Source organism: Pleurodeles waltl, chromosome 3_2, assembly GCF_031143425.1.
Source record: "Pleurodeles waltl isolate 20211129_DDA chromosome 3_2, aPleWal1.hap1.20221129, whole genome shotgun sequence".
Taxonomy (NCBI): domain Eukaryota; kingdom Metazoa; phylum Chordata; class Amphibia; order Caudata; family Salamandridae; genus Pleurodeles; species Pleurodeles waltl.
Window position 1 is genome coordinate 211,358,818 of NC_090441.1, and position 17,157 is coordinate 211,375,974.

The 17,157-nt window shown below is 49.7% G+C and overlaps 1 protein-coding gene across 4 annotated transcripts in view; it reads right to left on the minus strand.

Annotated features, from left to right (window-relative positions):
- Positions 1 to 17,157, minus strand: part of OBSL1 (obscurin like cytoskeletal adaptor 1) — a 368,734-nt gene that overhangs the window by 71,791 nt on the left and 279,786 nt on the right. For all 4 annotated transcript variants that reach the window (XM_069227203.1, XM_069227206.1, XM_069227205.1 and 1 more), the window contains one exon: positions 3,743 to 4,012. In XM_069227203.1, coding sequence (XP_069083304.1) covers positions 3,743 to 4,012 — 270 coding nt within the window. The remainder of the gene's footprint in view (positions 1 to 3,742; positions 4,013 to 17,157) is intronic.

Sequence of the window (17,157 nt, forward strand, 5' to 3'; positions counted from 1 at the left end):
AAGGGGCGTGTTCTGGCACACTGGTACATGTGGCTTCCAGTAAAGGAAGGACGGTACTCCTAAAGTGGTTAGACAGATGCGCACGGTTGTTTGCCAGCAGGTTCCGTTGTGAGTTGACTCTTGTGTCTGATCGGTGGCAAGGGCACCCCTGACCCTGGTCATGTTTGTCTCTTGGGGCGAGGCCTGCTGCTGGCTGCCCCAGCCCTGCTGTCCCGCAGTAGGATGGTCGCTGATGCTGAGTGAAACACATCACAGGTCCTTGTTACCTGTACCTTAGCACCGGGCCGCAGGAGAGGCACATGTGGGTTGACTAGATGACACCTATCACTGAGGGGGGGGGGGGGGAGGTAAGTTATCATAGTCCCAGGCAGAAGTTTTGCTAGACAAATTGTTTGACAGTGACATCAATAAAAGTCTGTTTCTATCTATTCCAAATTGTCTTTTGTCTGTGCTGAGAGGGGGCTTCGGAGTGAGGCATCAGCACTGAGTCAGGGATCCAACCTGGGCCTGTGTGCACACTAATCCTAGGTAAGTCTCTGCATATGAGTGAGAGCGCACAATTAGGACAACCTGTCAGTGAGCCCTCACTCACTGATCACCTTCAGCATGGCCTTGGTCTTCAGACCCTTGATGCTGGAAGACACAATGTAATAGAGCCAGTCAGTGTCCCCTCACTCTCTGTGGATTACCATAAACATTGCCTGTACCAAGCACAAATGCAACTCACTTATTCAATGTGCCCCTTTACAAGTTCAAAGCTGCCCTGACTTGCAAACATGCATCCTCATTTTTTTGCTATCTGATTCACTAACAGGGGCACTTTTATTTGGGGCCTGCGCCTATTTTCTATCCCAGAGCAGCCCAGGTTCAGCCTGGCCCATGGCTGGTTTGACAAGGAGTGCACAAGGGCAAAAAGAGAGGTTTTGCGTGCCCTAATACAGCACCATGATAGATGCATTAGCAACGAGAAACTTAGAGAGTACAGAAGAGATTATAAGTGCTTACAGGCAACTGAGAAATGGCTGCACCAAAATGCACTGTGGGCTGAACTCAGAGAGGCCACAGCTGACAATACTTCTGAAAAATTCTGGGAACTGATTGCTAGAGTGGGGAAGGGGACAGCGAATGCTGTGGAGACCTGCATAGGCCCAATTGTCTGGGTCCACCATTTTAGCACACTATATAGAATCTCTGTGGCCGATTCCCTGGTTTCCAAGTAGACGCAGGATGCCCTTCCTGCCACTCCTAGCGCAATAGGAATTCTAATCCCAGAAGTGCTTAGAGAGCTGGGAGCAATGAAGAGGCACAAGGCTCCCGGTCCAGATTTAGTGCCGGTGGACCTTTATCACGAGGCACCTTACTACTGGGCTAGACTCCTTACTAATGTGTTGAATGCAGCCCTTCAGGGGGACGCAATACCGCAGTCCTGGCGCTCTGCCATTATTGTCCTGATCTATAAGAAGGGCAGTCAAGGCTGTCCCTCTAATTATCGTCCGTTCTCCCTTCTTGACGGAGTCGGGAAGGTTCTAGGGAAAGTTTTGCTCAATCGCGTTCAGGGGTGGGCCGACGCCCAGGGTGTGCTAATGGAAGAGCAAGCTGGCTTTCGGTCTCAGGTGGGAACTATCAATCGGATCATCCGACTTCACCTGATTTCATATAAATTCACAGCAGCCAGGAGGTCCTCACTGTATTTGGTTTTTATAGACTTGAAAGCTGCCTTTGATTCAGTGGACGGGGCAAATTATGGAGGTCAGCGTGGACTTAGTGAAAGCTATAGCAGCACTGCACTCAGACAACATGGCCAGAGTGAGATACGGGATGAGCGGGGAGTGCACGGATCTCTTCCGGGTACAAAAGGAAGCCCGGCAAGGCTGCGTCCTGGCACCTCTACTCTTTAGCCTTTTTCTGAACAGTGTGGTTTTCAGATAATTTAAACTGGGACTGCCGAGTCTGGAAGGCAGTGATAGTCCTCAAGCAAGCAGCGGGGGCAACACTGAAGTTCAAGTGTAAGGCTGGAGCTAGAAGTATCAGCATCATCCTGGAAATATGAGCCTGAAAAGCAGTGTCTGCAGCAGTCCGCGGAGCAGAGCTCTGGGGATGTGCAAATACTAGTGCGCTGCAAGTAGCTTAGGACAACTGTCTGCAAACCTTATTGGGGCTATGGCCAGGAACCCCCTTGAAGGGTCTCTTTGCAGAGCTTAGCCTGGTGCCGTTATCAGAATTGTACTGAGTAAGGTTAGTACACAACCCCAGGGCAGCAGTGTATCTAGAAACTCTTAAAGAGGTAATTGCGTTGCTGGAGGGCCCACGTCAAAGAGACCCTAGGGAACGTTCCGAGGGAGGCTCTTTGGGTGGATCCGGGCAGAGTCAATCAGGACACTGGGGGCCAGATAAAAGATAGGTATTGAGAGTTTAATAAGACGAGGGCGCGCCAGGAACGTAGGCTCGATTAGATTACAAGTTATTATTTGAATAACGTCCATGACCCTGCCCTTCCAGATTATCTGGATCTGTTGTACCCCGAATTGAAGCGCTCTCTGTACATAAAATAAAGGCTGGATGTGCTGCCTCTCAGAGGCTATCTGGTGGGTACCCGAAGGTTGGCGGCAGGACTGGAGTACTGTGACCGTAGTCCTGGGAGGTAGACAGTGTGGCCCATTCCACCTGTTCTGCAAGAAATGTCATGAGGCAAGGCGCCTGTGGCTCTACCCCCGTTTTAAATCTAGCGGAGCAAATTGTACTAAAACTGCACTAGCACTTTGTGCAAGGCCGGGTAAAATCAGTGTACACAACTTGATAGCCTCATTTATATGGGCCGCCTGGCCCTGACTGATGGAGCTACCGGCTAAATTAGTGCTGACTGACCTATAAGATCCTATAAGGCCCTAGCTGCAGTTTCTGAGAAGAATTACTGCGCTCTCCTGTAAATGAGGCTCCCTTCACCCTCATTTAAAGCCTTGCAGCAACAAAACTTTCACTGACAATATTAATCGCTATGAGCACAAGCACTTTATCTCTGGGGCCCCCTTGCAAAGGCCCGGTATTGATGGGGTTTGCTCCCTTTCATAGATATGAATGGGGGGGGGGGTGTATTTATTTGTATAGATGCACATGGTTTTTCTATGAGTAATGAACTGCCTGAGCGGAGTTGTTTGCTGCTATTATGTTTTAAATTATGACTAATGATTTTATATATAACTAAGTTTTATTGTTTGTGTGTATTGTTTTTATATTATTGTAAGGCATATAGCTGAAACAATTAAATTAAATAAATAAAGGATAGCATACACCATGTATGTTCAGCCTGGCTTTGTTCACCAAGCCCTCAGCGTCAAGTGACACAAGGGTATAGATTTACCCTACAAGGACTTCTCACTCACTTTCGACATTCAGCCGGGCCTGGATCACCAGGCCTTCGGTGTCGAATAACACAACGTTATAGATTGACCCTCCCAGGAACCCCTCAGTCACCTTGTATGTTCAGCCTGGCCTTGTTCACCAAGTCATCAGAGTCAAGTGACACAAGGGTATACATTTACCCTACAAGGACATCTCACTCACTTTTGACATTCAGCCGGGCCTGGATCACCAGACCTTCGGTGTCGAATAACACAATGGTATGGATTGACCCTCCCCGGAACCCCTCACTCACCTTGTATGTTCAGCCTGGCCTGGGTCACCAGGCCCCCCGTGGCAAGTGACAAAAGGATATAGACTGACAACACATGAAGCCCTCACTGACCTTGGACATTCAGCCTGGCCTTGGTCACCAGGCCCTCGGCGTCGAGTGACACAGCGGCCGCATCGCTGAGCCGGCACTGCCGGATGGTCAAGGAGTGGCAGAGTCCATTCCTGGTCACCTCCATCCTGCTGTTGGGGGTCAAGGGAGCATTGTCCAGATTCCAGGTTGCTTCAACGTCTTCTGGGGACACCACGCACTTGAAAGTGGCGTCGTCTCCTTCCAACACGGTCACGGTCCTCAACTCACTGATAATCTCCACCTCCCTGGGAACTGAAAAGAGAGACAGTAAATGAGGGTGGACAGAGGAAAGAACTGGGTGGAAGAGATGAGGGAGGTGGAGGAAACATAGTGGGAGTGAGAGATAAGGGAAAGGTGAGTGAGGAAGAGAGGTAACAGTAAAAGTTAGTGAGGGGAGAAGCATAGAGGCCGATTTGTTACGTATGCGTTGTGAAATGGTAATAGCGGTCTTAGACTAGTACCCAAAGCACTATAGCTAACTCCTGTAGGTATCCGACTGGACTCGCCACAATCACGCAGGCACTCGATAAGCTAGCACGCTACACCCTCCTTCCACCCCACTTAGCTCCCTCCAAGGATGTGTACAGTACCGGGGCACGGATGCCTCTGATGTTGCAATGTTATGTTACGTGCATTTGTAAAGCGCACTATCACCTGCGAGAGTATCCTAGTGCTGAGGAGGAGGGTGTGCCTAGCCCTGACTAGCGGGGGTTGGTTAATCACCCAAGAGGGTATCCTGGCACTGACCAGGTGTGTGCCCAGCCCTGCCTTTAGTAGGTTGGTTAATCGCCTGTGAGGGTATCCTGGCACTGACCAGGTGTGTGCCCAGCCTTGCCTTGAGGAGGTTGGTTAATCACCTGTGAGGGTATCCTGGCACCGAGCAGGTGTGTGCCCAGCCCTGCCTTCAGTAGGTTGGTTAATCGCTTGTGAGGGTATCCTGGCACCGAGCAGTTGTGTGCCCAGCCCTGCCTTCAGTAGGTTGGTTAATCGCTTGTGAGGGTATCCTGGCACTGAGCAGGTGTGTGCCCAGCCCTGCCTTCAGTAGGTTGGTTAATCACCTGTGAGGGTATCCTGGCACTGACCAGGTGTGTGCCCAGCCCTGCCTTGAGGAGGCTGGTTAATCGCACGTAAGGGTATCCTGGCACTGAGCAGGTGTGTGCCCAGCCCTGCCTTGAGGAGGTTGGTTAATCGCCTGTGAGGGTATCTTGGCACTGACCTTGTGTGTGCCCAGCCCACCCTTGAGTAGGTTGGTTAATCGCCTGTGAGGGTATCCTGGCACCGAGCAGGTGTCTGCCCGGCACTGCCTTGAGTAGGTTGGTTAATCGCCTGTGAGGGTATCCTGGTACCGAGCAGGTGTGTGCCCGGCCCTGCCTTGAGTAGGTTGGTTAATCGCCTGTGAGGGTATCCTGGTACCGAGCAGGTGTGTGCCCGGCCCTGCCTTGAGAAGGTTGGTTAATCGCCTGTGAGGGTATCTTGGCATCGAGCAGGTGTGTGCCCGGCCCTGCCTTGAGAAGGTTGGTTAATCGCCTGTGAGGGTATCCTGGCACCGAGCAGGTGTGTGCCCGGCCCTGCCTTGAGTTGGTTGGTTAATCGCCTGTGAGGGTATCCTGGCACCGAGCAGGTGTGTGCCCGGCCCTGCCTTGAGAAGGTTGGTTAATCGCCTGTGAGGGTATCCTGGCACCGAGCAGGTGTGTGCCCGGCCCAGCCTTGAGTAGGTTGGTTAATCACCTGTGAGGGTATCCTGGCACCGAGCAGGTGTATGCCCGGCCCAGCCTTGAGTAGGTTGGTTAATCACCTGTGAGGGAATCCTGGTACCGAGCAGGTGTGTGCCCAGCCCTGCCTTGAGTAGGTTGGTTAATCACCTGTGAGGGTATCCTGGCACTGAGCAGGCGTGTGCTATCCTGGCACTGCCCCTGCCTATGAGAGGATGGCTAATTATAAAGCCAGGCCTTCAGGTTCTTGCAGAACTGAAGAAGAGATGAGGAGGAGGCTGTGATGTGGAGTGGGAGGTCGTTCCGCGGTTTAGGAGTGATGTAAGAGAACGCCCGTCATCCTGATCCGGTTCGGTGTATGCGTGAGACGTGTGCGAGTCGGAGTCACGCGGTTGTCTGAGCGGTTGGTGCACGGAGATGTGGCTGCTCAGGTAGGTGGGGCTAAGTTGTGTAGCGCCTTGAATGTGTGTGTGAGGAGTTTGAGTTGAGCAGGTTTGTGTATCGGGAGCCGGTAGAGTTCCCTTGGAGTTGTACTTTTCAAACCAGGGATGTGTTGCATCCCGACCTGTGAAGTCAGTTATGTGATTTATGAAAAAGATAAATTCATTCTATTAAACTATTTACGATTTTCTGTTGTTGAAATAAAAATAAATGGGTGAGATTTTTCACACACTCATGTATTTGTGCAGATGTAATTATCTGATATTTCCTGGCTGCACAGGCAGTGGGAGGGTTCACTGGGGCACTGTGCACACACCCAGGGGTTTAGAGCTCGCCTTCCTTCCGATGAGATGTGCACAAATATTCCTTATATATGCATATTAGCCGTTCACGTACTCGGTTGTCTGATGCAATTGTGCACAGTTTTATGTTCGTCATATGCGTGTTTAACATTGTATTGTTTCCGGCATCAAGTTTTTCAACACACACAGTTTCTCTCTCACACACTTTCTCTCTCACACACACTCACAGACACTTTCTCTCTCACACACACTCACAGACACTTTCTCCCTCACACACACTCACAGACACTTTCTCCCTCACACACTTTGTCGCTCGCACACTCACAGACACTTTCTCTCTCACACACACTCACAGACACTTTCTCTCTCACACACACTCACAGACACTTTCTCCCTCACACACTTTGTCGCTCGCACACTCACAGACACTTTCTCTCTCACACACACTCACAGACACTTTCTCTCTCACACACACTCACAGACACTTTCTCCCTCACACACTTTGTCGCTCGCACACTCACAGACACTTTCTCCCTCACACACACTCACAGACACTTTCTCCCTCACACACTTTGTCGCTCGCACACTCACAGACACTTTCTCTCTCACACACACTCACAGACACTTTCTCCCTCACACACACGCTCACACTCACTCTCACAAACACTTTCTCTCACACACACACTTTTTCTCTCTGACACACACTATTTCCCACATGCATCGTTCACTCTCGGGTGTTTACTACATACTCGTTTCAAGCTTTAAGGTGTTTTCCACATGCAACGTTCACATGTGCGGTCTCTTCACTCATGGGTTTATGCTCAAAGGTCTCCCACAGGACAGGAGCGGATTTCATGAGGCCCCCCCCGCCCCACCGTAGGATCATATGAGCCAACAGCACGCGCCATGGCCGTAAGGCAGGTCCCAACAGCTCCTGTGGTGCAGATATGTCCCCAATCCTTCAGGGGGTCCCTAAAGTTTAGGGATCCCCCATTCACTCCAATAGCAATGAATATCTGTGAGGTATGGGGGACTCGGGGGCCCTCATCACACTCTGCAGGGGCCCCATCATTCTTGGATACACCAAAGACCACGGCCTGGGGTTACAGACGGGGGGCAGTGACGTAATCTTCCACTGAGCTCGAGAGTGCCCAGAGTGTAGGCACAGAGGGGGCAGGCCCACTCATTCTGCCAGCGGGACTGGACTGGTTGGGGCATCCCCATCACAGCCCAGCCTGTGCCCCAGGAGACGGTCAGCTCACTGAGCACCCGCACCCCGCAGGCTCAGCACTGCAAGGAGGGGGGATGGCCGAGTGAGTGGGTGCACAAGACCTCCAAATGCACTCCTGCCGTGTCCCAGCCGACAGTATGTGTCACAAGCTGAGGGCACCCAGGCACCCCTCCCACACCCCGGGGCGCCTCTGCCCTCAACGCAGCGCTTTATTTATGGCAGTCCCTGTTCGGAACTCCAAGTTTCCAAGTTGCTTAGGATGCGATGAAGCAAGTAAGTTGTTACCATCTTCTAAAGCTTATTACTGCAGAATTCATCTTCATTCATAATGTAATAATGTCTCAGGGAAGAACATGGCAGCATTTAGAAGTTAATTTAGAGAGAGGAGACATGAGCACCAGGCCCCCTGCCTCTCGATGCACCTGGTCCTCTGGCCCAGGGACAGGCATGACGAGGCCAGGCTTTGTCCCAAGTGGTGTCCATTTTCCATCCAGGCTCCACAGGGATTAGCTGTACCGAGACAGGTCACAGCTGCCAAGTTTCCAAGGCCCGTGGGCAATGAGCTGCTCCAGCCCAGCTTGTTTCTTTGAATTCTGGGATTTGTAGTCCCTACTTTATAATGGAATAAATAAGACTACAAATACCAGAATTGAAAGTAAAAAACTGAACTGGAGCAGTCAGTCATTCATGAGATTGTGCAGCTTGGCAGAGCTCCCTGGGCGGGAAGCACATTCCTCTCTCCCGCCTCACTACACCTGGGTGACCCGGGGTGTCCTCACCCAGGGGTGGGCCACAGCCCGTACACACAAGGGCCCAAATGTATGCAACCTTGGCCCAGGGCCCTTGTCCGCTGCCCTGTCAAAGGAAAGGGCAGGAAAGTGCTGTATCTATGCCACATGGCGCCCTCCTCTCCTATCCTCTTGCGCTGGTGCCCTTTTGGCAGCCTGGCGCCAACGCAGGAACCCTTGCACGGGCACCCTCACAAGGCTGTGTGCCTTGCATGCAGGATTGTCTTTGCGCGGGAAGAGCACCTTCCTGCACAAGAACAATCCTAGCTGGGTTTTCCTCTTTTTATATGGGCTTCAGAATGCAGCAGGCATAGAAAGAGGGAAAAACGAGGAGCAATAGTTGCGCCTCCGCTGGGAGGCGTAAGGGTTTGCCACATCCCAGATTTGCAGATTCGTGTAAATCTGGGGATGCTTCAAAATTCTTGGGTGTTGCGTGTGAAAACCCACCGCAGCGCCCATGGAACGCCTCCCTGATGCAGAGTAAGGCAACGCAGTGACTTACGCTGCCATGCCTTACTCCATATTTATGAGGCAATTCATACCCACACATTGTGGCTTTGCGTGGTCTCATAGAAAGGTTTTGGTGGCTTGAGATGCGAGAATGTCACAAAAAGTGATGCTTATAAATATGGGCCGAGGAGACAACCTTTTAGGGCCTGACAAGACCATGTTGATTGCCTTGGGCCCACCGCTGCCCCTCTTTGCAGCACACTAACCTAACCTCAACACCACTTGTGTACCTGGGGGTCTGCTGCTGGAAATACCTGTACGTGCTGCTACCACCTGTAAAGTGCTCATTTTGCCCCCACCGGTGACTCTGCTCCCATTTGTGATGCTGCTCTCATCTGACATTTTGTGCCCACATGTGCATCGATGCCAGCCCTGCTCTGTGCCCACAGTTCAGAGTTCACCTTTACTGCAAACCTGCACATCTTGCTTTTCACACCTTCTGATCTACAATGTAATCAAAACAATGTACAATACTTTACTCCCTCATGACCTGCCCCTTTCTCCTACCTTTTGCCCTCACTATAGTCCCCGGGCTTTCCGTACACTCTTGTGACCTTCCATGTATAGGACAGTATAGATTCACTATTCTTAACCTTTTCTGTCCGATGGGACTGTTCACTCTCATCGCCAAGGGATCGACCACTAGTGCTCGCAAAGGGTCCCGCCAGCCGGCCTTTTCTTTTCTTTCTACTACACCGGCTGGTGCATTATCCATCTTTCAACTTGTCGTATCATATCTAAGCAAATGATGCTCTAATCTTTTTCTAGTTTCCAACTTTTCTCCTGTTCTTCAAGACTCAGGGCCTGATTTAGATGTTGGTGGTTGAGTTACTCCATCACAACGGTGACTGATAGCCCATCCGTTGAAATCTAAATCCCATTACATCCTACTGAATTTATATTTCGGAGGACGGGATATCCGTCGTTGTGATGGAGTAACTCATCCCCCACTAACTTGTTAATCAGGCCCAAGGTTTCTAAGTGTCCTTTAGCCACCCAGCACTGGACGGTGCTCCACGCTGTTATGTTGGCCTCTTGTACGGCAGATTTACTCTTTTTCCAGGCTCCTCTCTATCGTCTTCGCACTCACCCACTACAGTAATGTATTCCCTCCCCAGGACGGCCTCTGCACAGCTTTCGTATCTCATACCATTACCTCCTACACCCTGGAAGAAGGTTGCTGACTATGTATGCGGCAGACCCACTGGTACCTATAGGTAACCAATTGCTGCAGATGGTGGTGGCGCTTACAGACTGGAAAAGGCAATAGTGCCCCCCTTCTGGAGGAACCGTCTGCCAACCCTACAGCTCTTAGCAAACTCAGGCCCATCTCTCTCTGCCTACTTTTCTAGAGGAGCGTAATTTATTAGATGAGGCTGAGGTTAAGTTTCGGCCACTCCAGGGGAGGGAAGGAGCATTGGTCACGGCTACGGAGGACCTACCCACGGCAGCAGACGGCGCCGTCAAGCAGTGCTGGGGATGCTTCATTTGTCTGCGCATTTGATACGGTTGATCACAACATGTTATACTCTCAGGGGTATCAGATGCATCGATAAATGGGAGAGCGCTGCCATATTTCGCTCTTCGTTTGGAGGAGTGAAACAGGGAGTACCTCAGGGCTCCTCCCTAAGTCTAACGCTCTTTAATCTGTACTAAAGGCCCTTCGCTAGACTGATCAGATCTCTCAGCCTTATATTTATAAATGATGCTGACGACAGCCAGCTACAGCTGACCCTGGACTATGTTACCGCTGACCCAAAGACGTCCTGTCACGAAGGTATAGGAGAGATTGCCCGATGACTCAAAGCCAGTTATCTGAAGTTAAATGGGGATAAGTCTGAAGTAGTGAGTTGCTTCACTGGATCTCCTGAGCGATCTATATCTGGAGACTCCCGCCTCCTATGGATAGTTTGAACCCCATCACAGCAGGATCAGTTCACAATTTGTGAGAGTACACGGATAAGGACTTGTCTCTAACTTCATTTGTAAATAAATTACCATCTACCTGCTTTGGAACAATGGTGGCGTCCCCTGGTAGCCCGAAGCTCGGTCTTATGCAGACTAGACTATGGGAACGCTTTGTTTCCGAGCGAACCTAACTATTTTATCCAACGCGTACCGCGTACTCAGACAGCATCGGCAAAGCTTGTGCTTCCACTGCCTCAAAGCTCGTCCACCACCTTGGCGTCTCCTGACTCCCTTTACTGGCTTCCTGTCAGGAAATGTATCATGTTCAAATCCTTCTGCATTGTACAAAGAGCCTTGCACCAAACAGATCCTCTTCCACTCAGACATAAATTGCAGCGGTATGTGCCATCTAGGCTTCTGTGCTAAGCTAAGGGGAGGGGGAGCACACTGCGTCTCATCCCAGCACAGTCCACCCCATTGCATTCTGGTAAATGCAGTTCACTTACTTCAAAGTTGCTGTCGTTTTTCACCAAAGTTGGGGCACGTAGTGCTGTTATCTCTAGACACGTGTTTCTGGGTTTAGCCCTTCATCAGTAGAGAGCAGAAGTAGCAGAGAAAAGTCATCTGGGGATACTCTGCTGCCGAAGTATTCACAGGTCACAATACCACTCCACAGACACACCAGTGCATCCCAGGTCCTCACAGGTCACAGTACCACTGTACAGGCACACAGGTGCATCCCAGGTCCTCACAGGTCACAGTACAACTCCACAGGCGTGCAGGTGCATCCCAGGTCTTCACAGGTCACAGTACTACTCCACAGGCACACAGGTGCATCCCAGGTCCTCACAGGTCACAGTCCTCACTGGTCACAGTACCACTCCACAGACACACAGGTGCATCTCAGGTCCGCACAGGTCACAGTACCACTCCCCAGGCACACAGGTGCAACCCAGGTCCTCACAGGTCACAGTCCTCACTGGTCACAGTACCACTCCACAGACACACAGGTGCATCCCAGGTCCTCACAGGTCACAGTCCTCACTGGTCACAGTACCACTCTACAGGCACACAAGGGCATCCCAGGTCCTCACAGGTCACAGTACCACTGTACAGGCACACAAGGGCATCCCAGGTGAGCTCATCAGCTCATTGGCTCAAGGGAGCCTTTTTAGTACAATGGGGGGGGAGCACACTACCTCTCATTTTACTCTGCCTCTAATGACTCTGGTTAGAGGTAACAGCACTAACTGCACCAGCTCTGGTGAAAAATTACAGCAACTTTGAAGTGAGCATACTGCATTTACCAGGATGCAATGGGGTGAACTGTGCTGAGATGAGAGGCAGTGTGCGCCCCCCGTGCTAAGCCACTGAAAATCTGCTGAAGGATCCAAAATTCAAGAAAACACAGATGGGAAGCAGAGCTTTTTCTACGCAGGCGCTATCCTATAGAAGAGTCGGCCTTCCTTCCTCGGCTTTACATAGAGCCTCTTTGCTTAGCCTAAGGACCTGGGTGTATAAGCTTCAGGCTGGCTTGATCTGAATTATAATCTGATATTTAGCGCAGGAGGCCTTGTAGGTAGGTTTTTCCTTTTATAAGCAGCGTTAATAATAATAGTAATATTAAAAACAATAATAAGAATACAGTTGACATTAGGCTCGATGGCTTTCTGACAAACACAGGGCCCTGTCCACATTTACGGGCTTTTGGTGCAGGCCACCTTCCTCCACCTTCCTTTACTTCCCTGCGTCAAAAGGAAATGTCAGGAATGTGCCATATCGATAGCACACGCCACATACCTGTCCCTTCCCACTGTGCTGGGGCACAATGGGCAGCCTAGCGCCAACACAGGCACCCATGCAAGGGTCCCTGTGTTGCATGCAGGATTTTGTTTGTGCAGGAAGGTTGCACCTTCCTGCACACAAACAGTCCTGAGAGGTGTTTTCCTCCTTCTATGTGTGCTGCAGAATGCAGCACACATGAAAGGAGGCGAAAACGAGGAGGCGTAAGGTTTTGATGCATCGCCACGTCTGGGGATGCCTCCAAATCCATGGTGCGTGGGAACACCCACCACAACGCCCATAGAACGCCCCCCGTGCACAGAGTAATATCTATGAGACCATTCAAAGCCACGCAACGGTGGTGAAAGGGGCTCATAAATATGCCCCTACTTGCCCTCGCCTTAAAACCTACGAGTGCGCTAGCCACTACCTGGGAGTAAACATTGTGTACGCACAACCATAACTTTCGGTCAGCTAACCATTACTCTTCTAGCCAGACCCAAACCTCCTTGAGCATCCTGAAGGTCAACCTCATCACTGGAAGCCCCTCCTGGCTGCATCTCCCAGTCCTCCACTTGTAAGACTGCTCCAGAGCACACCTTCTCAAACCCCCCCCCCTTAGGCCCTGGAGCCATGTGCCCATGCCACTCATGCCCCGTGTACATACATGTACAAACATGTGCTGTACGCTGTTGCATATGATGTCTTGTAATGTATGCGTCATCTTTTATCATTACTAGCCCTAGTCACGCCAACAGACTGTTTGTTGGATTTGCTAAATTGCTCCAGCAAAATCTGTTGTTATGTACAGCTCTTCTTGAGTAAAGGCTCTTCAAACTGTTCAATAGATAAATAGATCATTAATTAATACATATATTAAACTGTCCTTTATCACCCCAGGTGGGACACCCATTATGTTTAGTTTTCAAGACATAAGCAAAACTACAAACTTGTACTGCCATGGAAAGCTTGCAACAGCTTAAGTAGGAAATAAATGGGAAGCAGCTTTTTTTAACAAAATATTTTTATTGAAAATTTACAAAAAGATCATCCAACACAGTGTAAATAAAACATTCTCTCAACATAATTTCAGTGAAAATTAATCTGGCGCACACATAACCCCACCCAAACACCCCTAATGCTAGCAACCTCGAGTAATCATCTTTATTTCAGCTGATGCAACCCCAGCTGCCCGAAATGTATACACAGTTCTCCCCTCAAAACTCCATGATATCTAGAGGTTCTCCCCGAAAAAAGATGAATGAATCTGTTGTTTTTCGCCAATCATGACAAGAGAGCAAGGTGCACATTTACAAGCCCCTGGTGCTGCTGGTGCGGCAATGTTTGTGACGCACCAGTGACGCAGGCTGCAGACCCATATCCATGAGGCCACACAAAGCCAAATTGCGTGGCTTTTCATTGCCTTGTAGATATGGAGTAAGGCAACACAGCCCACGTCGCTGCATTGCCTTCCTCTGAGTCAAAGAGGCATTCCATGGGCGTTGCGGTGGGTTTTCCCGTGCACCACTTATCGATTGTGACGCATTCCTAGAAACCTGTAAACCTGGGAATGCGTCAAAAGCCTATGCCTCCCCAGGGCAGGCGCAACAACGAGAAATAACTTTATCTCCCTTTGGTTTTCATCTTCACATGTGTGCTGCATTCTGCAGCACACATAGAAGGCGGAAAACACCTCTTGTGATTGTTTTTCTGAAAGGTTTCCCTTCCTGCACAAAAACAATCATTCCTACAACGCAGACACACTTGCACCATGGTGCAAGGGTGCCTGCATTGGTGCATGGAAGCCACTTGTGCACCAGCGCAGGGGGAAATGACAGGAATGCGCAGTATCTCAGAAATACAGTGAAAGCCTGTCCTTTTCTTTTGACGCAGGGCAACGCAGCAGGAACCCTTACAGCACTGCCCTGTGCCAAGAGATTGTAAATAATCCCACCAAAACATATGCACTGAAGATGAAGGGATAGAAATGTCCAAGACAAAAAAACTGCTATTTGATTGAATATTGATGAGGATTAATAATTAGGGACCACGGATTAATGATTATGTCTATTAATTCTGAAATCAGCTGTGAGGACAAGACAGCCGCTGAAATTTCTGATGAAAATCGCTGAATTGAGGTCATGAGGTTTCTAAGGTTTGGATATAAGTTTAACCTAAAAACACAAACATGACATTTTGTGCGACCCTGCTAGCGCTGTCACAACATGCTTTTGGGGTGCTTTAAACATGAGGAAAGGAGGGGGGTATCTAGTTAATAGATCCACAAGGGAGTGAGAGGAAAACCCCTTGGCTCTGGTCTGGTCAAGATGGTCGATGGAGAGCGGATCCTTTTGAAGTGAGGTACCAGGACGCCTGCAGCTTCCCTCCTGCTGATAAGATGTTGTTTTACCCCTCAGCTGTGTCTCACAGGATTCCCAGTCCCTCACCTTGAACCCGGGGCGATGGAAGTGCTCAGAACATCCACGAGGGACATTTGTGACTATAATATCAATGTTCTTGCAACCCTGAGGTAAATCACTTCTAACCAGGCAATACTGGATTGTAACACACAAAAGGTGATGGGAGGCTGCTTGCAACAAGTCTAAGCACAGGCAGTCGCTCGGGGTAGCACTCCAACCCATCATTCTTTTGCTCACCGTGCCACCTCAGTTTGGACCCACCCATATGCAAATCAGTCTTGACCCTGCTCCTCATGGGAACATCCAGTCTGTACTGCCAAACCAGGTCCTCCCTGAACCCGAACACAAGCAAACTAGGAAAGTTTTTATCCTGATAAAGGCTCATCAGCCAGGTACAGCTTGTTTTCAGTGACACAGTGACCACGGGACCTGTGTCTGGGCATACCCCTGCCACTTAGGGTGGTACAAAAAACATACAAAAGGTGATGAGAGGCTGCTTGCAATAAGTCTAACCACTGGCAATCTCTCGAGGTAGCATCCTAACCCATCCTTCTTACTGATTTGCAGCCATGTGTTAATCTTCCACACTGCTACCAGATCCTTCGATAATGCCGCATATCCACTGGGGCAACCACATAAACCCAGGTATCTGCAATGTGACCCTAGTCCACAGGGGATGAAATGAATAAGGGTCCATTTTAATACTGAGCAAAATAGGTGAGAGTCGTATCTCTTGTGGGCACCACAAGCAATACAGCCATGCAAAATACTTTTTTTAACATCTTGTCCTTCTAGAATATGGTGAACTGCTGCAATACCTAGGGACAGCTTTGGCATCTTCAGACAACTGTCAATGTAGAATCTTGCGATCTATGGTACCAAAGGTGGTGGTACACCTCTAAATACTCATGGCGACTTCACCAGCATTGATGATTGAAAGAATAGTATCCCCGAGTTCATCAGAAGCAATTTTTTTGCATCATCTCTTGCCCAGAAACCACATCAAATGATTAGGAGGTAGTGATGTAAAAAAATCCTTAGACAGGTTTCAGACGTGCAATTAAAGCTTTGACCGTGAACTGAGGTCAAAGATGATGTACTGGTGGCACAGGTGGCCTGTCCATGTGGGTGCAAAGGTGGTCAGCAGTCACAAGAATTCCATCCCTTCTGGGGTTCAGTTTGTGGTCCAGGTGTTTCAAACGTGCATGGTTGCAGTGCTCCGGTGTTTCACACACGCATGGTTGCACCACTCTGGGGTTTCACACATGCATGGTAGCACCACCCCAGTGTTTCACACACGCATGGTAGCACCAGCCTGGTGTTTGACACATGCATGGTTGCAGCTCTCAGGTGTTTCACACGTGCATGGCTGCACCACTCTGGTTATTCACACAGCATGGTTGCACCACTCTGGTGTTTCACACATGCATGGTAGCACCAGTCCGGTTTTCACACATGCATGATTTCACCACTCTGGTGTTTCACACATGCATGGTTGCACCACTCCAGTGTTTCCCACATGCATGGTTGCACCACTCAAGTGTTTCCCACATGCATGGTAACACCACTCCAGTGGTTCACATATGCATGGTTTCAGCATTGTTTGGTTTCTCACATGCATGGTTGCACCACTCAGGTGTTTCACACATTAATGTTGGACCTACGTAGCTGTTTCACACATGCATGGTTGCACCACTCAGGTGTTTCATACATGCATAGTTGTACCTCTCAGGTGTTTCACATATGCATGGTTGCACCACTCCAATGTTTCACACATGCATGGTTGCACCATTCAGGTGTTTCACATATGCATGGTGGCAGAACTCCAGTGTTTCACACATGCATAGTTGCACTACTCAGGAGTTTCACACATGCATGGTTTCACCATTCAGGTGTTTCACATATGCATGGTGGCAGAACTCCAGTGTTTCGCACATGCATGGTTGCACTACTCAGGAGTTTCACACATGCATGGTTTCACCATTGTGTGTTTCTCACATGCATGGTTGCACCACTCCAGTATTTTACACGTGTATGGTTGCACCACTCCAGGTGTTTCACACATGTATGGTTGCACTACTCCAGTGTTTCACACATACATGTTTGCACCACTCAGGTGTTTCACATATGCATGGTTGCACCACTCCAGTATGTCACAAGTGCATGGTTACACTACTAAGGTGTTTTATACATTCATGTTTTCCCTACTCAGGTGTTTCACATATGCATGGCTGCACAACTCCAGTGTTTCACACATGCATGGTTGCACCACTCAGGTGTTTCACACGTGTATGTTTGCAGCC